A 25,549-nucleotide genomic window follows, 5' to 3' on the forward strand; every position below is an offset into this window, starting at 1 on the left:
GTGGTGGCACATGCCTGTAATCCCAGCTGCTAGGGAGGCCGAGGCAGGAGAATCACTTGAACCCGGGAGGCAGAGGTTGCAGTGAGGTGAGATTGTGACATTGCACTCTAGCCTGGATGACAGAGCAAGATTCCATCTCAAAAAAAAAAAAAAAGAGTCAGGAAAGCTGTTGGAAACTAAGCCAACAGCAAGGAAAAAGAAGAGGAGATAGAAAGGAGAAACAGTAAACTAGCTGAATCTACAGGATTTGGCAACTGTGGCATGTAGCCGGGGTAGGAGAGTGGGAAGGAGGGGCTGGTGCACAGGGAGAGCCCCCTCAAAGCACCAAGCTCAGAAAACCTTCTGCTGCAGGCCTGGTCACTCATTCTTAGCATGTAAGAAGTGAGATCGTACTTGAAATTTAAAGTGAAAAGTGTTGATATCTAAAGTTTGTAAAACTCCCATTCTAAAAAGCATATACAAATAGAGCCTGAGCAAAAGCGCCCAGGCCCTCTTCTTTTGGCATCAGGGTGGTTAAAAGAGAGGGGGAAAAAAAGCAGTGTGGAGAAAGGAAAAGAAAGATAAATCACAAAAACTACAACCATTATAAGCCTTCTGTTGATAATTACGCACATACAGATTGTAAGCACACCAGGTGACTTTTAATCCCGGTCCAGTTCTCCTCCTGGCCCTCTTACTGGCTTCTGGCCACTTCCTCTTGGGATCTGGCCAGAGTAAGCTCAGGAAATGCAAAGTTTTAATTCTGGAATCAGTAAAGCATATTAGGAAAGGAAATCCACAAGTGAAAAGAAAACCACGCATTTCAAAGCTAAGGGACAGAATTACAGATTGTGAATTTGTGGGGACAGGAACCATTTTATTCACTTTGGTGCAGAACTCGGGGATTGGTTTGGCTATTATTCACCCTCGGGTTCACTCGGGATTTGGTCTCTTCCATTCCTGTATGATTCCAAAGCTTCCATCCAGCACAACCTTCAGCTCTAGGAGCTAAGCTGTCTGTAGTCCCGCTTTGTGCTTCCTGACAGCAGGGGGTGATGAGCCATCAAGATGAAGGCCCAGATAAAGAGTCAGTATTTTTAATTATACTCACTTCCCTAGGATTCTGCTGGATCAGATGATAGAATATGTTTGAAAGGCCTTTGTAAAATTGGATGAGCTATACAATCACCAGCTGTTCTTTATGCATTGTTGTTCTGGTTGATGACCTGATACTTGCTATACTGCCTTGCAGAATGTCCAAGGAGATTCAGATTTTTACAATGACTGTGCACTAATATACTAATATTACTATGCACTCAGCAGTGTACTGTACACTTTCACACTTAATCCTCACAATAATTTTCTCATGTTTATCAAAGATCAGATAGATTAACTTGCTCAAAAATATATTTTGATTTTTTTGTGCTCTCTCAAGACTGGATTAGAGGTTTCTCCACGTATTACCCCACCACAGCAGTTACTACATATCTTCCCCACTAGACTAGAAGCTGTGGGTGCTAAGAACTGTATTTTGTTCACTGCTATATGCCCTCTATCCAGCTAATGAAGCCAGGCACATAGAAGATGCTACAAAAAAAAAAAAAAAAAAAAAAGTTTGGATGAATGCATGAATGAAGGCTGATTTTACATCCATTGCTCTATTCTGAAAACTACTGTTTTCTTTACAACTTACTGTTCGTCATCTATTTTCCCCTACTAGAATGTAAGATGCCTATGAAAACATATTATTGCATTTTGTTCACTGCTGGATTCTCAAAGCCTGGGACAATGCCTGGGATATACTATGTGTCCAATAAATACCTGTTGGTGAATGAACAAATGATAGCCATGTGGACAAGCAAATTACACCTCTTTTGTGTCCTCACTGTATTTCTTCTTTCTGATGCTGATCTCAGTAAGATAATGCTCAAGAACAATCCAACACGGTTATGTGGGTGAGTGGCTGAGAGCGGAATGCTCTGGCTTTCTGAGGTAAATATTCACTTGCAGCTGAATGCTTATCAGAGAACCACAGGAATGCTGTCTCCAACAGCACTGCCTGCAGGAAGGAGGCACTGGTGGCCTATGGACTCTACACTTCATAGCTTTGGTCCAGCAGCAGCAAAATAGTGATGCAAGACCATTGTGCTCTTGAGTTCTGTCATACTCATCTCCTTCACCAGGATGCAACTCTTGAGAAGTGGAAAAAGTAACTGGCTTGCAATAACCATTAGCTTGATTTTCTTAGGAATCAAGTGTCTCTTGCCAGAATTCTTCCAGACCAAATGCATAGTTTTTGCTTTCTGTAAACCAGTATTATGTGGTCCGTTGTTTTCTTTTCTTTTGTGAAACAGAGTCTCACTTTGTAGCCGGGTGCCAGGCTGGAGTGCAGGGGTGCAATCTCAGCCTTCTGGGTTCAAGCAGTTCTCCTGCCTCAGCCTCCCGAGTAGCTGGGACTACAGGTGCCCGCCACCACACCCAGCTAATTTTTGTATTTTTAGTAGAGACAGGGTTTCACCATGTTGGCCAGGATGGTCTCGATCTCCTGACCTCATGATCCACCCGCCTTGGCCTCCCAAAGTGCTGGGATTACAGGCGTGAGCCACCGCGCCCGGCCCATTGTTTTATTTTAGTATAAGAGTAACCATCATATTAAGAAAATTTTGAATACGGAAAAAAACCAGAAAAAAGTCACCTCTAATTTTACCACACTCACGAAATTATGATTGGTAAAAATGTGCATTTTCTTTTTTTTTGAGACAGAGTTTCGCTCTTGTTACCCAGGCTGGAGTGCAATGGCACGATCTCGGCTCACCGCAATTTCCGCCTCCTGGGTTCAGGCAATTCTTCTGCCTCAGCCTCCTGAGTAGCTGGGATTACAGGCACGTGCCACGATGCCCAGCTAATTTTTTGTATTTTTAGTAGAGACGGGGTTTCACCATGTTGACCAGGATGGTCTCGATCTCTTGACCTTGTGATCCACCCATCTCAGCCTCCCAAAGTGCTGGGATTACAGGCTTAAGCCACCGCACCTGGCCAAAATGTGCATTTTCTTTTTCCTTGTGCTTGTGTATATATGTATTAGGCATATTTAGGTACACATATCACACTATTTTTTTTTGTTTTTTTGAGACGGCGTTTTGCTTTTGTTGCCCAGGCTGGAGTACAATGGTGCGATCTTGGCTCACCGCAACCTCTGCCTCCCGGGTTCAAGTGATTCTCCTGCCTCAGCCTCCCGAGTAGCTGGGATGACAAGCATGTACCACCATGATCAGCTAATTTTGTATTTTTAGTAGAGATGGGGTTTCTCCACGTTGGTCAGACTAGTCTCGAACTCCTGACTTCGGGTGATCTTCCTGGCTCAGCCTCACAAACTGCTGGGATTACAGGTGTGAGCCACCTTGTCTGGCCCAGTATATGTTTTTTCACTAAACATCATGCCATATTTGTATCACAGGGACTCGTAACCATCCATCTAACCACTTAGTGAGGCAAGGTGCAGTGGCTCATGCCTGCAATCCCAGCACTTTGAAAGGTTCAGGCAAGAGGACGGCTTGAGCTCAAGAGTTGGAGACATAAGCAACATAGTGAGATCGATCTATGAAAGTTATAGTTATGAGGTCAGGAGTTTGAAATCAGCCTGGCCAACATGGTGAAACCCGTCTTACTAAAAAAGTACAAAAATTAGCCACATGTGGTGGTGCGTTCCTGTAATCCCAGCTACTCCAGAGGCTGAGACAGGAGAATTGCTTGAACCCTGGAGGTGGAGGTTTTAGTGAGTTGAGATTGTACCACTGCACTCCAGCCTGGGCAATGGAGCAAGACGCTGTCTCAAAAAAAACAAAAAGAAAAAAACAAAGTTATAGTTAGTCCCAACTACTCAGTTACTTGAGAGGCTGTGGTGGGTAGATCACTTGACCCTGAAAGGTCGAGGCTACAGTGAGAAGTGACTGATGGTGCCACCTCACTCCAGCCTGGGCAACAGAGTGAGACCCTGTCTTAAAAAAAAAACAAAAAACTAAACACTAATAACCAACATAAGAATTTTTCAAAGAAATTGATAATTTCAAAGACAGGCAAAAACTTTCTTAGACAAATTTCAAAATCTTAACTTTTTGGGAAAAAGGAGTTCCTTGTGCTTGATACATATTACAGTATTGTCTTCCCAAAATGGTATACTAATTTACTCAGCCACCAACTGGTAATAATTTATCACTAACTGTCATGATGTAGTAGGGAAAACAGACATTTCATCAGCCTTTCCATTTGCATTTAAAGACATAGGCAGGGATAAAGAACTTTAGCCAAGATTGTTTACTAGTTTTATTTCTTCTCTTACAGAATCATTAGTTATTGAGGGGAAAGTTTATCTGCTGTTAGTACAGTATCTCTTCCCTATAGAGGGAGGGTGGCATTAGAGTAGAAAGACTAAGGGCTGGCCGGACGCGGTGGCTCAAGCCTGTAATCCCAGCACTTTGGGAGGCCGAGGCGGGCGGATCACGAGGTCAGGAGATCAAGACCATCCTGGTCAACATGGTGAAACCCCATCTCTACTAAAAAATATACAAAAAATTAGCTGGGCACGGTGGCGCATGCCTGTAATCCCAGCTACTCAGGAGGCTGAGGCAGGAGAATTGCCTGAACCCAGGAGGCAGAGGTTGCTGTGAGCCGAGATCGCGCCATTGCACTCCAGCCTGGGTAACAAGAGCGAAACTCCGTCTCAAAAAAAAGAAAAAAAAAAAGACTAAGGACTTTGATATTCAAATCCATCTTATGCAAAAAGCTGCTATATATGCAGCAACCATTCGGTGATGCGTTAGTTTCATCTATTCTTTTACCAAAGACTAATACATTGGTAAGACTAAAAGAAGCTGGCCAGGTGTAACGGCTCACACCTGTAATCCCAGCACTTTGGGAGGCCGAGGCAGGTGGATCATGAGGTCAAGAGATCAAGACCATCCTGGGCAACATGGTGAAACCCTATCTCTATTAAAAATACAAAAATTAGCTGGGCATGGTAGTGTGTGCCTATAGTACTCAGTTCAAGAGGCAGGAGAATCACTTGAACCCAGGACGCGGAGGTTGCAGTGAGCGGAGGTCATGCCACTACAGCCCAGCCTGGCAAAGAGTGAGACTCTGTCAAAAGAAAAAAAAAGAATTTAATTGTTTAGCTAATATTCTTAAGAGTCACTATGAAACCATCCTCTGCAAGTAAGAGTCCACTTTGGGAATTATCAGCCTTTTTCTCCCCCTAAGCATGAACTTTCTATAGTGAAGTGCATGCACTTATTAACCTTCTTGACAACCCTAGGGGTTGGTACTAATTATTATTAACATGTTTTATTAGGAAAAAACCCTGACGCTTATGGAGGGTAAGTAACTTGTCTGAGCCTCAATTTGAACCCAGGGAGCACCCCTTGTTAACCAACCAGTAAGATGTGATTCCTTTTGCTATCTATCTCCTCTGGGCAAGTCAAGAGTAAAAGCAAAGAGTAAATACACTGATGCTTTTCAGCTGAGGAGAAAGATATTCTATGCCCTACTGCTTCCAACTGCTCACATTTGAATGACTTTGCCACAGTGGCCCAGGGAGGAAAAAAAGATGACTGAATCTAAAACCCTAAGCTAGAACACATTTTAGGTAGTGATGTATGTGAACTGCCACCCCTCCCCGCACAGATTCTTTTAAAGTCTGAAGCAACTTGGCTCGATTGCTCATTTAGGCCAGCCAGGCAAGCTTGGGTTGTCATTTCCCATCATGTGCTGAAAGAATGGTCACAGTTACACAAGTCTATCATTAACCTCTTTCATCACGTCTTCCAAGCAGTGCCTGATGTGATTATTAAAACAAACCATGTTGGCCAGGTGATGTAGCTCATGCCTGTAATCCCAGCACTTTGGGAGGCTGAGGCGGGCAGATCACAAGGTCAGGCGATCGAGACCAGAATGGTCAACAAGGTGAAACGCTGTCTCTACTAAAAATACAAAAATTAGCCAGGTATGGTGGCAGGCGCCTGTAATCCCAGCTACTCGGGAGGCTAAGGCACGAGAATCACTTGAACCCAGGAGGTGGAGGTTGCAGTGAGCCAAGATTGCACCACTGCACTCCAGCCTGAGCAACAGAGTAAGACTTTGTCTTGAGAAAATCAAAAAAAAGATGAGAAAAGGCTAATAGTAAATGTTCACGTTTGCAACATGGTTTTTGTTGTTTTTCTTTTTCTTTTTTTTGAGACGGAGTTTCCCTCTCGTTACCCAGGCTGGAGTGCAATGGCGCAATCTTGGCTCACCGCAACCTCTGCCTCCTGAGTTCAGGCAATTCTCCTGCCTCAGCTTCCTGAGTAGCTGGGATTACAGGCACGCATCACCATGCCCAGTTAATTTTTTGTATTTTTAGTAGAGACGGGGTTTCACCATGTTGACCAGGATGGTCTCCATCTCTTGACCTCGTGATCCACCTGCTTCGGCCTCCCAAAGTGTTGGGATTACAGGCGTGAGCCACCGCACCTGGCCCTGTTTTTTTTTTTGAATTGCAGTCTTGCTCTGTCACCTAGGTTGGAATGCAATGGTGCCATTTCGGCTCACTTTAACCTCTGCCTCCCGGGTTCAAGTGATTCTCCAGCCTCAGCCTCCCAAGTAGCTGGGATTAAAGGCACGTGCCACCACACCCAGATAATTTTTGTATTTTTAATAGAGACAGTTTCACCAGCATTGGCCAGGATAGTCTTGATCTCTTGACCTCGTGATCAGCCCACCTCAGCCCCGCAAAGTGCTGGGATTACAGGTGTGTGCCACTGCACCCGGCCGTCCTTTCCTCATCTAAGCAAAAGTGTGTGTGAGGGGATGGCGGTGAGGGGCATACCTGCACTGATAATTACACTTACTATTCTCTGAACCATTTCCCAGGGAAGGTAAAACCCAGATGTTTAGGTTTTTCATACAAACGTGCAACCAAAATCCAATGATTGTCTCTATTCTCGGTGTTGCAGAGAGTGTGTGACAGAGAAAGGAAAAGATAAGCAGGTGCTTTATGTATCCATCTATTTTCCCAAAGCAGCCACTGGAACCATGTTAACTGAAATAAAACATCAAGTGCAGTCAGTCTGCAAATGGAGTAAAGGACAACACACTAGACCAGAAAGCCCAGGTGCTTCCAGTGTTGACCTGCAACAGAGATGCTCAGATGATTCCTAGTTAGGAGGAAATATACAGTGGTTTATTAAGTGTGCAATAGTATTATGTCTAAAGATACCCTTTTTTGAGACGGAGTCTCGCTCTGTCACCCACGCTGGAGTGCAGCACAATCTCGGCTCACCGCAACCTCCGCCTCCTGGGTTCCAGCAATGCTCCTGTCTCAGCGTCTCAAGTAGCTGGGATTACAGAGGCCTGCCATCATGCCTGGCTACTTTTTGCATTTTTAGTAGAGATGGGTATCGCCATTTTGGCCAGGTTGGTCTTAAACTCCTGACCTCAAGCCATCTGCCCACCTTGGCTTCCCAAAGTGTTGGGATTACAGGTGTGGTTGAAAAATACTCATATATATTCCTTAATTTAAAAATGTTTTATTGCTAAAAAATGCTAAAAAGTGAGCACACGCTGTTTGAAAAATGGTACCAAAACCAAATTAGTAAACTTAAAAAAAAAAAGTTTTAAAAAGCAGTATCTCTGAAGCCCAATAAAATGAGGAATGCCTGGTACTAACTTTTTTTTTTTTTTTTTTTGAGATGGGGTCTTGTTCTTTCACCCAGGCTGGAATGCAGTTAACTTGGCTCACTGCAACCTCTTTCTCCTGGGTCCAAGTGATTCTCCTGCCTTGGCCTCCCGAGTAGCTGGGACTATAGGCATGCACCACCATGCCCGTGTAATTTTTGTATTTTTAGTAGAGATGGGGTTTCATCATATTGGCCGAGTGGGTCTCGAACCCCTGACCTCAATGATCCACCCACCTTGGCCTCCCAAAGTGCTGGGATTACAGGCCGTATTAACTTTTGCTTCCGAATACAGCAACTTCAGAACCCTTCTGATAAGTGATGGTTAATCTGCATCACAAACCCTCACTCCACTAACGAGTTAACTATGGAACAGAGATTAAACAGAGAGTGCTGTGTGGATATAACTGCAGCAATAATGATGAAGGAAAATGATTCTTTACACTTGCTTTACTTTTATTTTTTAGATTTCCTTTACTTACATTCCTTATTCCCTCACAAACATAATCCTCATTTTTATAGAAGGGAAGAGAGGTACACAGAGGTCGGATCCAAAGAAAATGACAGTGTCCAGACTGGGGCCAAGCCTGCCAATACTCTCAGCAGGAGTTTTCTCCTCTAACACTCTTCCTCTATTTTCCATGATGCCCCATACAAAGGGAGTTTTTCATTGTTTCCTTAAGATTAACTGCTCTGGATGCTCTCAGTTCAAATAAGATGGTTTTAAAATTCCCCTTCTCCTTGCATTACAGCAAAGAAGAGGAAAGGAGGAATCCAAATTAAAACCAATCATATATATAAATATCAAGGTCCATAAGCTGGATGATTTAATTCAATCAATTTAACAAGGCCCGAAGTGAAACCTGGTAATGAAAATGAAGACACAGCAATATTTTCCTCAAGAAAATAGACATTTGGAAGGAAAAATCTTTCTTAAAAAAAGTTTATTTGGAAAAGTCAGCCTCTTACACAAGGTTTTGTATCTATACTTTTACTCTGTCAATTACAGTGGTATTTTAACTGCATTGAATATAATTCATTGAATATATCTTTCTGCTTCGATTTAAGTGGTATAAGGTTAAAAAAATATTTACAGTTTTCATTCTGGTCCATCTTCCCTCTTTATCCTTATACCAAACCCATTTCTCTGCTTTTCAAGTAAATGAAAAGGGTCACAAAATTTTTAGGTTTGTGTGGAGAGTAAGAATGCAGCCAATAATTCTAAGCGTAACAATTTTCTTTAAGGCCTTCTCTGAAAAAAGAGAAGGAATCACTTATTAAAACTAAGCACACTTAGCAACTTCTCTCCCAATTTTATCTTTATTGGTTTGCCTGGTACCAAATTTTTCTGGCCCTTTTAAATTTGCAAATATAAAAAAGCAAAGAAAAGAAAAAAAACCCAACACCAAACACACACACACCTATCTCACACACAGCTCTAAGCTAGAAGCAGGTATAAATGGGACCACTGTGAATCAAAGCAGGAAAACTCCAGGAAAAGAAAAATTCCAATAGTCTCACAGTTTAACTGAGGTTTTGGAAAAACCTAAGTGAATTCAGCTGATGTCTGAAATATCTGTCTACATTTAATTAGATGTGTTGTATTTACCACGGAGGCACAAATATGTAGTTCTGTAGATTTTAATACTAACTTTTCCAGTGAGAAAAATAATACCAGGTGATGTCAAAAAGAACAATGATCTATAACCACTCAAAATGCATCTTTGAACAGGGGAGAAAAAGTAGCTAATTTAATGAAAATGATCTTTAAGCACTTTACTTGGCTTCTAATAAGCATCCTAAGAAAAGGTACCTGAGAGGGGTTGACAGGTAGACCGTGTCTATAACAGCCAAGATGTTTCCAAAGTTTTATGCTTTGAATTCCTAAATATATAGCTAGCAGAAACATACGCCAAAAATCTACTGATGCTAGAAAAATATTTTTGTCAGCATTTTATAAAATCTCTAACTTTCAACCAATATTTCTGTTCATAAATCTTCCAGTGAAAATGTCTGAAATATATTACATATAACAACGAAGCAAGATTAAATTTTAGATTTGCCTCAAACAAGTTAGTTGTTACTTTTCCTTTTAACACAACACTCAAAATAGATGAATTCAGCAAAAATGGTTTAAGAAGTTAAGGCTCTCTAAAGACTAAAACTTAAGGCACATACTATAATCTTTATGACACTGTTAAAAGCTAAGACTAAAACAAAACAAAACAAAACACAACGAAACCTACTTCTTTCCCGCATCCTTTGCCACCAACCACTCCCTCCTCAAAGCGTATGGCATTTTAAATTCAGGCTGTTGGTAAGGAGTGAAACAAAAATCCCATAAATCAACAACTGGTATGATTTCCACACAAATGTCCACTATTTGCATTGAGCACCACTGGTAGATTACAGGCCAGTAGAATATTTTCCTATGTCCTGGGTCATGAACTGTTCCATTTACCCTTCAGCTTCGTGGATTCAGACTGGACTTTCCTCCTCCTTGGGGCCTCCTTCTGTGCCTTTCTGGCTCGGAGATTCTGCTACTTTGGTAACTTCCTTTGGCTTCTCAGAAACATCTATGCTGGTCTCTTCCTCTTTACTTTTCTTTTTCTCATTTTCTGCTTTCCGTTCTTTTGCCAAAAGTCGGTAATTGATGGACATGCCAATGAAGAGATAGATACCTGCAATAATCAGGACTACGCCACATGCCCAGTATGTGTATTTGTAGTCTCCATATTTGTCATTGAGCTTACCTAAACATGTAAAACAACAAAAAAGTTATGTTTCTAAGAGTAAACACGTTTCCCCCCTGCCCAAGCAAAGCTTAAGGATCCATTCAGAAAGACGTCAATCCAATTTTTAAAGAAACCCAAAATGATAAATTAGTATAAGGAATTGTTAAACATTTTCTGATCCTCTGTTTATATCTCATTGCTTTTAAGTGGCCTTTGCATATTTCGTTATTTTTAGTAACTTGAAAATAGTTAACTCTCGGCAAACTGGAACTGGCAGAGACACAGGGATCACCTAGAGTCAATTCTGTTAATACACTGTAGAAATAACTGCTGCTAAGAGGCTTCCGAGTCTTGTCCAATGCCGTAGTGCTGATCCATCTAGCCAGGCCAAGGCTCTTTCTCTTAGCATTGCCCAGACTGTTCCATTTAGCCAGGCCAAGGCTCTTTCTCTTAGCATTGCCCAGACTATTCCTGTGAACACCTGTCCAGTGCTAAAACTTATAGCCATTCTAAGTGCTTAATCCTTATAACAGGCAGATTCTACTATCAGCCTCATCGGACAGATTTAAAAACTAAATTAGATACGTTAGCTAATTTGTCCATGGTCACAAAACTAATAAGTGAAATGACTTGGCTTTAAACCTAGAAAGCCTGACTGAAGTCTGCACCCTTAAGCATGTGCTACAAGGATACTGCTCTACTGTTTCAAAGGTCAAAGGAATTGGTAAATGGTGTATTATTTTCTCATAAAGGCTTTGTGAGGTCTGGGAGTAAAGAACCCTATTTAACTTAATGTTTCCAAATTTTATTTTGGTCATGAAACTTTTATTGTAAAATTTATTAGCATCTCATTGAACTGCTATCTCTGGGAAAATCCTACTTTACACTTAAACAGGACTTAATACAACCAATTGAAATATGATTCCATATGGCTTTCTAATTCAGGGCATCATTCATTCAGCAATATTCATTGAACCTTTATCATATATCAGGCATGGGCTCAGCTAGGCCTTGAAGATAAGGGCGAGCAGAGTAGATAACATCCATGGATATACAAAACGATAAGGACAGTCTCTGGTACACTGTGAGCTTACATGGCAGTTATTATTATACTACTGCTACTGAAATAAACATTTTTTTTCCCTTGCTTTTTGTGTGTTTTTCCAAAATTCATGGGCTGGGTGTGGTGGCTCATGCCTGTAATCCCAGTACTTTGGGAGGCCAAGGTGAGTGATCATCTGAGGTCAGGAGTTAGAGATCAGCCTGGGCAACATAGCAAAACCCATCTCTACTAAAAACATAAACATCGGCCAGGCATGGTGTCACACACCTGTAATTTCAGCTACTGGGGGAGGCTGAGATTGCAGTGAGCTGAAATTGTGCCACTGCACTCTAGCCTGGGCGACAGAGCGAGACACTGTCTCAAAAAAAGGAAAAAACACTGACAATTCTAACAATATCTGATCCACCTTTTGGCTTGATGGTTTAATTTAATTAGATTTTGTATTTGAGCACTTACGCTGTGCCAAGCATTGTGCCAGCACCAAGGGTACAGAAATGAGAAAGACTTGCTCTTACTCAAATAGCTCACTAATGTTTGCTTTCTGTCAGCTTTCCCATCTTAAGTGCTTGTTTTATAACAGAGCAGCATTAGTAAGGAGACATACTATACCTAAAAGTGGTGGCCCCAGGAGGACAGGACAGCATTCCACAATGGTCACCAATCCCACAGCGCTGGAGAACCTCTGGGGTCCGACAAGGTCCATCAGTGTTTCAAACAATACGGAGCTGAGCCACCCAAAGGCAAATCCAAAGAATCCCGCATAGACACACAATCCAACATAGGTCGTGGATAAAGGTGCTAGCATATGACACACTCCATTTGCAACAATGGAAGCTGCAAAGAAATACTGAATTCGAGGTCTTACTAGCTTTGTGTTTGCTAAAAGTCCCATAGATGGTCTGGCTACCATGTCAACAAAAGCCAGAACGGGAAGAAGGAAGGCAGACTGCTCTCTAGAATAATGCTGACTCTTCCCATAACTATTAAGATAGACCAAAGGTGCAAAGAGTCCAAAAAACATGATCACATTTCCAGAGAGGTATAGCAAAAAGCCTCTGTGGGTGAATAGGGTTAAGTCCATGAACTGATTAATTGTTTGGAAGACGGATCGTTTCTCCTTTTTGGGGTATCCTCCAATGAGATCTGTATTTGTATCACCCTGTTCTTTTTTTGCATCAGATTTTCCAGCTTTCTGGTGGGATTCTTTAGGCTTATCTTTCCCTGCCTTGGTTGGCTTGGGTCCGATTGGTCGCATGAGGGCTCCAGCTACACAGCAGTTTAGTAGTAAGCCCCCAAGAATCAGAAAGCTTCCTCTCCAGCCAAAGAGACTGAAGAAAACCTCATTGAGGGGGGCCAGGGTAGAGAGGAACACAGGGCTGCCTGCCATGGCCAGTCCGTTGGCTAACGGTCGCTTCTTGTAGAAATACTTCCCAATCATGGTCAGAGCTGGATTCAAGTTGAAGGCAAGCCCAAGACCTGTGAAAAGGAAAAATAAATAAATACGTAATAAGAGGTATAAATAATGGAAAGCATAGGAGATAAAAATCCTCACTACTAGAGGACATGTTGTGTAGTGGTTTAACATGAGTTCTAAAACAGACATGGGTTCAAATCTCACCATCAGTGCTTACTGGCTGCATAATCTCAGACATGATACCCTCCTCCTATGACTGCTTCCTAATATGTAAAACGGGCACAGGGCATTGCTGTGACGAAGAAAAGATTTGTTAAATACTTAGTACAGTGCCCAGCATGTAGTAAACACCCAATACATGCGATTTTTATTATTGTTGTTTTTATTATTTGAAGGTGAAAATTGTCTATTTTGTCAAATCTAACAAAATCACCTGAAGGATTATTATAACCATATAAGATCATTAAGTCTACAGTAGAGATAAAACAAATTTACACTAGAAATTGCAGTGGTTCATATCTATAATCCCAGTGCTTTGGGACGCCAAGGAGGGAGGACTGATTAAGGCCAAAAGTTCAAGACCAACCTGGGCAATATAGCAAGACCCGTCTCTAAAAAAGTAATTCAAAAATCAGCCCGGTGTGGCAGTGTGTGCCTGTAGTCCTAGCTACCTGGGCAGCTGCAGCTGGAGTATCACTTGAACCTAGGAGTTTGAGGCTACAGTGAGCTATGATCATATAACAGCACTCCAGCCTGGGTTAAAGCACAAGAACCTGTCCCAAACACAAAAAAGCAAGCAAGAGCATAGAATGCAAAATGATCCCTTTCACTATAGCACCAAAAACTTAAAAACAGGCACTTTCTAATGCTCAAATCATGAAACTTTCCTAAGAGATCAGAGAATTTAAAATACACACAAAGTTTTGGGAAAATAAAACACAACATTATTAAGATGTCAAGGTTCCTGAAATGAATATACTAATTTAATGCAATCCAATGAAAATGTGGGTGAATTTTATTGTTCAGATTAAGGTAAAATGATTCTAAAAGATACTTAGCATGCTCACTTTGGCAGCACATATATGAAAAGTGGAACGATACTGAGAAGATTAGCATGGCCCCTGTGCAACGATGGCACGCAAATTCGTGAAGCATTCCATATTAAAAAAAAAAAAAGATACTTAGAGAACACATACAGAGCTACTAGGAAATTTTTGGTGGTGCAGAGGAAAAAGTGGGACCAACCAGAATAAATTTTTAAATGGCTTTATAAAACTATAATCATTAGAACAGTGTGGCCCTGTTTCAGGAATCAGTAAACACTGATCAGTGCAAGTGCAGAAACACTACAACAAGTCCAGGAACAGAGTTGAAATATATAGAAACATTTAATGTAAGATAACGACATGGAAAGATGTTCATTTTATATATATATATGTTTTGCTTTGTTTTTGAGACAGAGTCTCACTCTGTCACCCAGCCTGGAGTGTGATGGTGCACTCTCAGCTCACTGCAATCTCCGCCTCCCAGGTTTCAGCGATTCTGCCTCAGCCTCCTGAGTAGCTGGAATTACAGGTGCCTACCACTACACTTGGCCTCAGGTGATCCGCCTGCCTCGGCCTCCCAGAGTGTTGAGATTACAGGTGTGAGCCACCTCATCTGGCCAATATATTGTTAAGTGCAAAAAACCCTGGTTATAAAATATTCATAATTTGATCCTTTTTTGCTCTTAAAAAAGGTGCATCTGTGCATAGAAAAACACATGAAAGGATATACACAGAAATGTTAATAGTGATATTGTTTGGACTGTGAGGTTATGGGTAACTTTTATTCATTAAGTTCATCAATGGTTCATTATCTTAATTTACTTTTTTTTTTTTTTTCTTGCTTTGTCGCCCAGGCTGGAGTGCAGTGGTGTGATCTCAATTCACTGCAACCTCTGCCTCTTGGGTTCAAGCAATTCTTTCTCCTGTCTCATCCTCATGAGTAGCTGGGGATTATAGGTGCCCACCACCATGCCTGGGAAATTTTTTATTTTTAATAGAGATGGTTTCACCATGTTGCCAGGCTGATCTTGAACTCTGGGCCTCAAGTGGTCCACCTGCCTGGCCTCCCAAAGTGCTAGGATTACAAGCATAATCCACTGTGCTTAGCCAATTTAGTGATTTTTTAAATGTTATCAAGTGTATCCTCTAACCCTCAGAAATATGTACTAGAAGTTTGTTTTTCTAGTACTCTTATCTGTAGTTCTTCAAAATGATAATCAAGTAACTTCTGTAAGAAAAGAATTTCACTCCAGAGACCTGAAATATGAATGCAGATAAAAATACAAAATAGCCAGCAATAAATTAATGCTTGAAATGAATCAGTAGTAACTCACCTCCAACAACTCCAATACAGAAGTACAGTTCCTCTACGGTGTTACAAAAAGAAGCCGCAATCAAGCCACAGCCTGACAAGCAGCCACCAATAATTATAACTATACGACTTCCATATTTATTCACCAGGATACTGCTGATAGGACCTAAAAGACAACCAAAAATATAGTAATATAAAGGAAAGTGCTCCCTCGCATCTACACACGTATGAATGACAATGAATGACAAATCCACCAAAATAAACAAGCAGCAATGATAATATTGTTGTCTATAATTATTTCTGAGTCATATGTACTAAAATAAAGATGCTAGAAAACATAATAAATTGTGCAAGTTCTACATCTAAAAATACCAGATGCAATTATGTTAAAATATAAAAGACCCAAAGTTATCCTTAATCTTTCTCTTTTAAGGCAGGGCAGGCTGAAAACATCTTGCCAATGGATGTTGACAAGGTTTTTGATGTATCTGGATATGATGAATATATATATAGAAAATGGCCAGGAACAGTGGCTCACACCTATAATCCCAACTCTTTGGGAGGCTGAGGCAGGTGGATCACACGAGATCAGGAGTTCAAGACTAGTCTGGCCAATATAGTGAAACCTCGTCTCTACTAAAAATACAAAAATTAGCTGGGCACGGTGGCGCATTCTGGTAATCCTAGCTACTTGGGAGGCTGAGGCAGGAGAATGGCTTGAACCTGGGAGGTGGAGGTTTCAGTAAGCCAAGATCACACCACCGCACTCCAGCCTGGGTGACAGAGTGAGACTCTGTCTCAAAAAACAAAAAAAACCCAAAACACCTATGTAGAAAGTATTCTCTGTTTTAAATTTCACACAGGTAGTGACAGGAGATGTATAAACACATCTAAATAGGTTTTAGACTTGTATATTATCATAAATGTGGTTTGTGTTGTATTTTTTTTTTTTTTTAAAGAAAAAAGACAAAAATGTGGCCGGCCAAGGTGGCTCACACCTGTAATCTCAGCACTTTGGGAGGCCAAGGCGGGTGGACTGCCTGCTCAGGAGTTTGAGACCAGCCTGGGCAACACGGTGAAACCCCATCTCTATTAAAAAGAAAAAAAACAAAAGACAAGAATGCATGATCATTTTTTCCATGTTTAAGTAGTTTTGCTTAGGTCATTTGATTAAAAAGAGAAAGTTTCTAGTTTCTAGTTACATCTAAATTCAGATACTAAACCAGGTGTAGTGGTGCATGCCTATAGTCCTAGCTACTCAGCAGGCTGAGGCAGAAGAATCACTTGAACCCAGGAGGCAGAGGTTGCAGTGAGCCAAGATTGTGCCACTCCAGCCTGGGCAACAGAATGAGGCTGTCTCAAAAAACAAAAACAATCACCTCAAATATATCTTTCAGAATTACTTGGTTCTATGCCTATATTAAGTTTCATGGTAGTACAACTGTGAAAAAAATACTTGCAGATAAGATTAAATCAGATAACAGTCAACATAACCTTGGGTGTAACAACTCAAGAGAATAGAAAATAGAGTATTATCAAAGAAAACCAGTGTAAATTTCCTTAGCTAACTACATGCACATAAAAATCAGCATTTCTTATATGTAAGAAAAGGAACCTAATGAAAGCATGATAAGAAACAAGAAGATATTTTATGCATTTCATGTATCAGTTTTTTGTTTGTTTTTTGTGACCAGTCTCCCTCTGTGGTTAGAGTGCAGTGGTGCAATCACAGCTCACTGTAGCCTCAACCTCCTGGGCTCAAGTAATCCTGCCACCTCTGCCTCCAAAAGTGCTGGGATTATAGGCATCAGCCACCATGCCCTACCCATGTATCAGTTTTTGAAAAGAGAAATCAAATGTTAAGTGGCCTCTTCTTTTTTTTTTTTAATTTAAATTTGAATCAAGGTCTTGTTCTGTCACCCAGGCTAGAGGGCAGTGTTATGACCACGGCTCACTGTGCCCTCAATCCAATCTGCCTGCCCAGCCTCCCAAGTAGCTGAAACTTCAGGGAGCATGCCACCGTGCTGGGTTAATTTTTGTATTTTCTTTTTTTTTTGAGACGGAGTTTTGCTCTGTCACCCGATCTCGGCTCACTACAACCTCCGCCTTCTGGGTTCAAGTGATTCTTCTGCCTCAGCCTCCCAAGTAGCTGGGACAACAGGCACGTGCCACTAAACCTGGCTAATCTTTGCATTTTTAGTAGAGGTGAGGTTTCACCACATTGGCCAAGCTGGTCTCAAACTCCTGACTTCATGATCCACCCACGTTGGCCTCCCAAAGTGCTGGAATTACATGTGTGAGCCACTGTGCCAGCCAGTTTTTGTACTTTTTATAGAGACAGGGTTTTACCATGTTGCCCAGGCTGGTCTTGTAATTCTGGGCTCAGGTGATCCACCTGCCTAGGCCTCCCAAAGTGCTGGAATTACAGGTGTGAGCCACCGTGCCTGGCTTTCTCTTCTTACTTGCTATAAACAGGTATGATTTGTAATCTGCCTTTTCCAAATTCAGAAATCTTAATTACAAGAAAGTGGTATCCAAACCTAGAGTGTATTTCTAAAATTACATATTGAATATACATATTCAGAATATGCTAATAATCACATATTGGCCTATTCTAGTTCCATAAATACTATGAAAAATTCTTCAGTTATTTATAGTTTAGTATTACTATTCAGAGTTGTGGTAGAGTATACTAATATTAAAATGATAGGCTGTAGCCCCAGGGCATCCTATTTTAAGTTATGGTTCCACCATATTATTGTCTTTGTTTCTCAGAGGTTATTATTAAACTACCTTATAGGATTGTTAAAAGAATAAAAAATTAACTAACATGTGAAGTGTTTAGTAGGTCCTCAATAAATATTGGCAGTGATCACGATACTAATACTGAACATGCTTATTTATGCTTTCACATGACACAGAGGGTGCTCTCTTTCTATCTCCACCCATATAGATACGGAGGCATGTCTGTATATATACATATGATAAGCATATTAAAAAGAAATTAAAGCTTTTTTTTTCCTTTTTTCTTTTCCTCTAGAGGTTGCCCAGGGAATTAAAGCTTTTGATAATTCATGTGTTTCAGAGGACCAAGTCTCTCTAAGGTGCTAGATAAAGAACAGGCAGCCTCGGCCGGGCCCAATGGCTCACACCTGTAATCCCAGCACTTTGGGAGGCTGAGGTGGGCGGATCACCTGAGGTCAGGAGTTCAAGAAAAGCCTGGCCAACATGGCAAAACCCCATCTCTACTAAAAACACAAAAATTAATCAGCTGTGGTGGTGGGCACCTATAATTCCAGCTACTCAGGAGGCTGAGGTTGCAGTGAGCCAAGATCACGCCACCGTACTCCAGCCTGGGCAAGAGTGAGGCTCTGTCTCAAAAAAAAAACAACAACAAAAACTGGCTGACAGGAGAGATTTCAGGCTTAACCCAAGATGTGCTTAAAGCAATTTTTACTGCTACCTTCTAAGTTCTTGCTATGGTCTGAATGTTGCTAACCCCCCAGAATTTGCATGCTGTCAGTGCCTTATAAAAAGTGGACTGAGGGAGTTTGTCTTCCCCTCTGTCACATGAGGACACAGTCAGAAGACACCAGCACTAGTTATCTAGTTTGCTGGCACTTTGATCCTGGGCTTCCCAGCCTCCACTGTGAGCAATACATTTCTATTGTTTATAAATTATCCAGCCAAAGGTACTTTGCTACAGCAGCCCGGACAGACTAAGACAATCAATTCATGAAAATACTAGATCACAGCTAATTTGAAAATAATTTGAGCCAGGCATTGTTGCTCACATCTATAATCCTAGCACTTTGGGAGGCCAAGGCAAGGCAGATCGATTGCGTAGAGGAGTTTGAAACCAGCCTCGGCAACGTGACAAAACCCCATCTCTACAAAAAATAAACAAGTTAGCCAGGTGTGGTGGTACACACCAGTAGTCCTAGCTACTCAGAAGCTGAGGTAGGGGGATTGCTTGAGCACAGGTGGCAGAGGTTGCAATGAGCAGAGATTGTACCATTGTACTCAGCCTGGGCAATACTCTGTCTCGAAAAGAAAGAAAATAATTTGAATTTATAGCTTGTGTAAGATGAAAGAATTGCATACTGAAAGAATACTTATAAAATATTTTTAGGCCAGGTGCAGTGGCTCACACCTGTAATCCCAGCACTTTGGGAGGCTGGGGCAGGTGGATCACCTGAGGTCAGGGGTTTGAGACCAGCCTGGCCAACATAGTGAAACACAGTCTCTATTAAAAATACAAAAATTAGGTGGGCGTAGTGGTGCGCGCCTGTAGTCCCAGCTACTTGGGAGGCTGAGGAGAATTGCTTGAACCAAGGAGGTGGAAGTTGCAGTGAGCAGAGATCATGCCACTGCAGTCCAACTGGTCGACAGAGTGAGACTCTGTTTCAAAAAGAAAAAAAAAAGTTTAAGTTAGTCATAAGATTTTGTACAGTCAGAATTACAAAGGAAAGTACCAGGACAGGCATGGTGACTCATCCCAGCTCTTTGAGAGGCCAAGGTGGGCAGATTGTTTGAGCCCAGGAGTTCAAGATCAGCCTGGGCAACATTGCAATACTCCAGCTCTATAAAAAAGTACAAAATACAAAAATTAGCCGGGTGTGGTGGTGCGAGCCTGTAGTCCCAGCTACTTGGCAAGGTGAGGTGGGAGAATCGATTGCCTGAGCCCAGGGAGGCTGAGGTCACAGTTGGCAGTGATTCTGGCACTGCACTCCAGCCTGGGTGAGAGTGAGAAACCCTGTCTGAGGAAAAAACAAACAAACAAAGATCGCTATCACGATATCACCACACTGTTGACTCTGTGTGATAGAAGTTTAAGTTTTTGAAATATTTAAAATTCCAAACCACAAGTGTTAAGATGACCATTGTGGAACTAAAAATATGTAAATTTATACTTTCGGGTTTAAAAAAACGGAAAAACAAACCAAAAGTAGGTAGCCAAGATCTCTTCCCGCAAAATATACTTTAACAACCACCACTGTATATCTCTGACCCAAAGCACTAAAAAAGAAAACAAAACCAACCATTTCTCAAAACACATTAGTGTTCAGATGTGGTCCAAGTGGACAAGTTAAAGGATTATGACAGTTGTCTAACAGTGATGAAAACTATTAGGGGATACACTACTTAGAAGTCAAACAAAACAAAATAACCTATTTAGTAAAAATTCTGCAAGAAGGCTCCTGATAGGCATTTTGTCCTTTAGTGTTATTTCAGGAAGGATGGCCCTAATTAGCTATCATTAAAAATAGAAAGGAGTAAGGTTTACAGGCCTATTATAAACTCAAAAAAATGTGCTAGTTATCTCACTAATTGAGTAAGGACAAAGAAGGAACTGTTTCCTCAAAGAAAAGGGTCATGTGCAATTAATTAAACTGACATCATACTTTTGATGCAAAACACAAGTGGCTCTCTAGCTCTCTGGTAGCACAGAAGTGCAACATGTAAACTTCTGTGCTACTACAGAAGTTTGTAGTCAACTTAAGAACACACTGACACCTGGAGTACCTCTGTATAATGTTTATACCAATTTCTTCAAGCCATCATAGTCAAAACCTGATTATAATCCTGACAGAATGGAGTTCTAAACCTGCAAAATTATTGGCTCTCAGAAGCTAATGCCCAAAGTACCTTTTGATTTCTCTGAACTTATACATAAAAAAAAAAACTACAATTTAGCAGTTAGGTCCTTTAATTTAATAGACAAAATAGGCCAATGTTTAAAATGTAAAAGGCACAAAAAGATAAACAGTGGAAAAATGACTGGGTGCCGTGGCTCACACCTGTAATCCCAGCACTTTGGGAGGCTGAGGCAGGCGGATCATGAGGTCAAGAGATCAAGACCATCCTAGTCAACATGGGGAGACACCCCCACCCCGTCTCTACTAAAAATACAAAAATTAGCTGGGCGTGGTGGCACGTGCCTGTAGTCCCAGCTACTTGGGAGGCTGAGGCGGAGGAATCCTTGAACCTGGGAGGCAGAGGTTGCAGAACTGAAATCGCACCATTGCACTCCAGCCTGCCGACAGAGTGAGACACTCCGTCTCAAAACACCCAAAACCAAAAACAAAAAACAGTGAAAACATAAGCCTTACTACTCCTGTTCCCAGCCACCCAGTTTCTCTCTCTCCATGGCAGCCAGTTACCTGTTTCTTCTGTACAATTTAATTATAGGTTTAATGAAATTATTATTTTAACTGCTTATTCCTGTTTCGTGATCACATATTGTCTCAAAAGGATTATAAACTTCTCAAAGGAAGGGATCGGTGTTTTCTGTCACTCACAATACCTAGCCCAGTGCTGAATATATTCCTAGAACTTGATAAATATTGGTTGAATCTGCCAGTACCTTAGCAGCCTAAGGCTAAGTTATTTATAGCTGAAACCTAGAATCCTTATATTGGCTAGAAACAGTATTTTAAATCATGTTAAGTAAGCAACTCACTCTCTACATTTCCTTTACAATATGCCAAAGAAAACAAAAGAGAAGGAAATGATAAAACTTAAGTTTAGGATGCAGCTGACATACTTTTAGGACTCATAACATAACATCACAAGTAATACGGAGGAGGTTGTAGTCAGTTAATTCCAACATCATATAAAGATTTTACCTGAGACTTTGAACCATGCCATTCAGGCTAGTCTGATTTATTTTGATTCTCCCAACATCAGTTTTTCAGATCTCTATCTGTTTACATTTCAAGAGTCTAGCAGAGACAACAGCACCAACAAAAACAGTTGTGCATACATCATTTTTATAACGGTCTTTTAAGCTCAGTGATACTTCAGTTGAAGCAAACCAGGGTCCCTCACAATTTCTCATTTCTGTTTTGAAATACTATAGTATACTATAGCAAGAGTTGTTGTTATCAGGAATGAAAAACATGATTCTAAACACCAAACTTCAAGAAATAACATTTCAAAGCATCTCACGGAATAAGTTTTTTCTTTTTTTTTTAAGTTACCTAATACACAGACTCTGGCTGCTTCATGAAAATTAAAAGAGTAGGCCTTATGGGTACTTACCTCCACCATACATGACAGCCAACATTATGGAGGAGATCCATGACACTTGGCTGCTGGTAGCATGGAATAGACTTTCAATCTCTTTGAAGAAGACAGTAATAGATTTGGGAAATGCGTAAGAGAAGCCAATGGAAATGAAAGCTCCAACTACCACTGCCCAGCCCCAGCCTCCATCTGGGGGAGTGTATCCAACTGGACCTCCAACTGCTGGTGGCATTTCGAGTGTAGATAAATTGCAAAATGAAGGTCAAATCCAAATATCTGAAAGATATAAAATTAAAATACTATGTCAACATAAGGTACACCTACAAAACTCTTTCGTGAAATAAGAAATATAGCCAGATGTGACCGATCATGCCTGTAATCTCAGCTATTTGGGAGGTTAAGGCAGGAGAATCATTTGAGGCCAGGAGTTCACGATGCCTGGGCCACACAGAGCCTGAGTCTAAGAAAAAAAAATTTTTTTTTTTGAGATGGAGTCTCACATTGATTGCTTGGGCTGGAGTGCAGTGGTCTGATCTCAGCTCCCTGCAACCTCTGCCTCCCAGGTTAAAGCAATTCTCCCTGCCTTAGCCTCCCAAGTAGCTGGGATTACAGGTGCCCACCACCATGCCTGGCTAATTTTTTTTTTTTTTTTTTTGGAGGGGCGAGGTTTTCCCATGTTGGCCAGGCTGGTCTCGAACTCCTGACCTCATGATCTGGCCACCTCAGGCTCCCAAAGTGCTGGGATTACAAGTGTGAGCCACTGTGTCTGGCCAGGAAATTTTTTTTAAATCTAGGTATGGCAGAGCATGCCTGTAGTCCTAGCTACTCAGGAGGCTGAGGCAGAAGGATCACTTGGACCCAGGAGTTTGAGACCAGCCTGGGCAACATAGGTAGTGGCTGCAGTGAGCTGTGATTGCACCACTGCACTGTGGCCTGGACGAAAGAGCAAGAACCTGTCTCAATCAATCAATAGGTAAACAAGACCCGATGAACTTCTGGGTTGGTCAGTGCCTCCATGTGCAGGGAGGACAGCATACCCCAACTCCACAGGGGAAAACGCTCCTGGACCTGGGGACCCTTCCAGACCTTGTCCTATGTACTTCTTCATCTGGCTGTTCATATGTATCCTTTATAATAAACTGGCAAACATACGTGTTTCCCTGAGTTCTGTGAGCCTTTCTAGCAAATTAAACCCAAGGAGATGGTAGTGGTAACTGGATTTATAGCTGGTCAGTCACAAGTACAGGTGACAACCTACTACTAATGTATGATTGGTATGTGAGGTGAAGGCCCAGTCTTGTGCAACTGAGCCCTTAACCTGGTATTTAACTCCAGGTAGTTGAAGTCAAAATTGAATGGAATTATGGGACACCAAGTTGACCTATCCTACAGAATTGCTTGGCATATGCAGGGGAAAAAAACCCCACACATCTGGTTAAGTAGTGTTCTGTGATGTGTTGAGGTTTGACTGTGTAAGAGAAAAAAAGTGTTTTTCTCCTTCAGAACTTTACAACTAGCTCTCAAGTAAATGAATTGTTTTTTTTTAATGTTACTTGTCTAGTAGACATTCTTATTTTACAGACTATCAGAAAAAGTATTAGAATCATAGTATTACCCTTAATTTTTTGTAGCTTAAAGGAAAATAGTTTCTCACCACTTAAATCATAATTGAAATAAATCCTTTTCAATAAATCCATTAACATCATAATTCCTTAAATTACTATAGATAACTAAATGCCCCATTTGACTTAACTACAACCTGCTTGCAAAATTCACATAACACATAACCCACAAGCACTTTAGGTTAGTAACCTTCGTAAGTTTTTTACCTTTTCTAAAATGTATTCTTCCATACTTAGTTTATTTTTACATTCTCTTATTTAAGGCTGACTTAAGTACCAGGAAGTGAGTGCCTGGTACCCATTTACAAAAATAAGACAATTCTGAACACACAAAATTTTCACTTAACAGGCTGGGGAACGATCTGAAAAGTTTCCTTTTATCTAATAGCTTTGCTTCAAGGTATTTTTCCCCATTATATGACAAGAAACTCCTAAACAACAGCTAGTCAATACAGTTAAAATCAGAAATTGAAATATAATGTCAAAAGATGGCAGTTTTAGGCCAGGCACAGTGGCTCATGTCTGTAATCCCAGCACTTTGGGAGGCCGAGGTGGGCAGATCACCTGAGGTCTAGAGTTTGAGACGCGCCTGACCAATATGGTGAAACCCCATCTCTACTAAAAGTACAAAAATTAGCAAGCCATGGTGGCATGTGACTGTAGTCCCATCTATGAGAGAGGCTGAGATAGGAGAATTGCTTGAACCCGGGAGGTGGAGGTTGCAGTGAGCCAAGATTGTGCCACTGCACTCCAGACTGAGAGACAGAGCGAGACTCCATCTCAAGAAAAAGAAAAAGAAAAAAAATGGTAGTTTTAAGTGAAAACTTCTCGAATTCACTTAGTACTAATGAATAATGAATGGCATGGTTAGAAAATGTAATTTCCTGTTACCTCTTTAGTCTATAACACAAACCCTTCTTCATAATATTAGTACTATGAAGACGAAGATGTCTGAAGGAATATAATGAAACAACTATAAAAAAAGTTTAGGCTGGGCGCGGCGGCTCATGCCTGTAATCCCAACACTTTGGGAGGCTGAGGCAGGTGGTCATGAGGTCAGGAGTTTGAGATCAGCTTGCCCAACACGGTGAAACCCCGTCTCTACTAAAAATACAAAAAAAAAATACTTGACTAAGCAAGACAGAATTTTGCTCTTGTTGCCCAAGCTGGAGTGCAATGGCATGATCTCGGTTCACTGCAATCTCCGCAAAAGATATGAACAGATGCGATGCATGAATGACAAACAAGCACATGTAAAGATGCTCAACATCGTTGGTCATTTAAAAATGCAAATAATCACATGAGATACTAATACATACCTACTAAAATTAAGATCGATAATTCCAAGAATTTGTGGGCATATGAAGCTGATGGAACTCTCATATTGCTGATGTTACAGTCCCTTGGAACACATTTTGGCAGTTCCTTATAAAGTTATACATGCATTTAACAGATGAGCCAGCCATAACGGCCTGAGGTATTACCCAAGAGAAGTGAAAACATACATCCTCACAAAGATTTATATGAAAATTCTCTAGGAGCTTGATGTATAATAGCCAAAAACTGAAAACAACCCAATGTCCATCAACAAATGAATGGATAAACAGTGGTATAGCTATATAACAGAATACTACTCAGCAATA

The 25,549-nt window shown here is 41.0% G+C and overlaps 1 protein-coding gene and 1 non-coding gene across 3 annotated transcripts in view; one reads left to right on the top strand and one right to left on the bottom strand.

Moving 5' to 3' along the window:
* Positions 1-8,614: 8,614 nt before the first annotated feature.
* SLC16A1 (solute carrier family 16 member 1) overlaps positions 8,615-25,549 on the bottom strand; it is a 37,734-nt gene continuing 20,799 nt past the window's right edge. For both annotated transcript variants that reach the window (XM_035252491.3, XM_035252492.3), the window contains exons 2-5: positions 22,300-22,560; positions 15,278-15,421; positions 12,093-12,959; positions 8,615-10,438 (exon numbers count right to left, since the gene is read on the bottom strand). In XM_035252491.3, the coding sequence (XP_035108382.1) occupies positions 10,164-10,438; positions 12,093-12,959; positions 15,278-15,421; positions 22,300-22,516 (1,503 nt within the window). In that variant the 5' untranslated portion in view covers positions 22,517-22,560 and the 3' untranslated portion in view covers positions 8,615-10,163. The remainder of the gene's footprint in view (positions 10,439-12,092; positions 12,960-15,277; positions 15,422-22,299; positions 22,561-25,549) is intronic.
* On the top strand, positions 13,957-14,063 carry LOC118143373 (U6 spliceosomal RNA). The gene has a single exon (XR_004727600.1). It is a non-coding gene; the product is annotated as a U6 spliceosomal RNA (small nuclear RNA).

Source organism: Callithrix jacchus, chromosome 7 (assembly GCF_049354715.1).
Source record: "Callithrix jacchus isolate 240 chromosome 7, calJac240_pri, whole genome shotgun sequence".
NCBI lineage: Eukaryota > Metazoa > Chordata > Mammalia > Primates > Cebidae > Callithrix > Callithrix jacchus.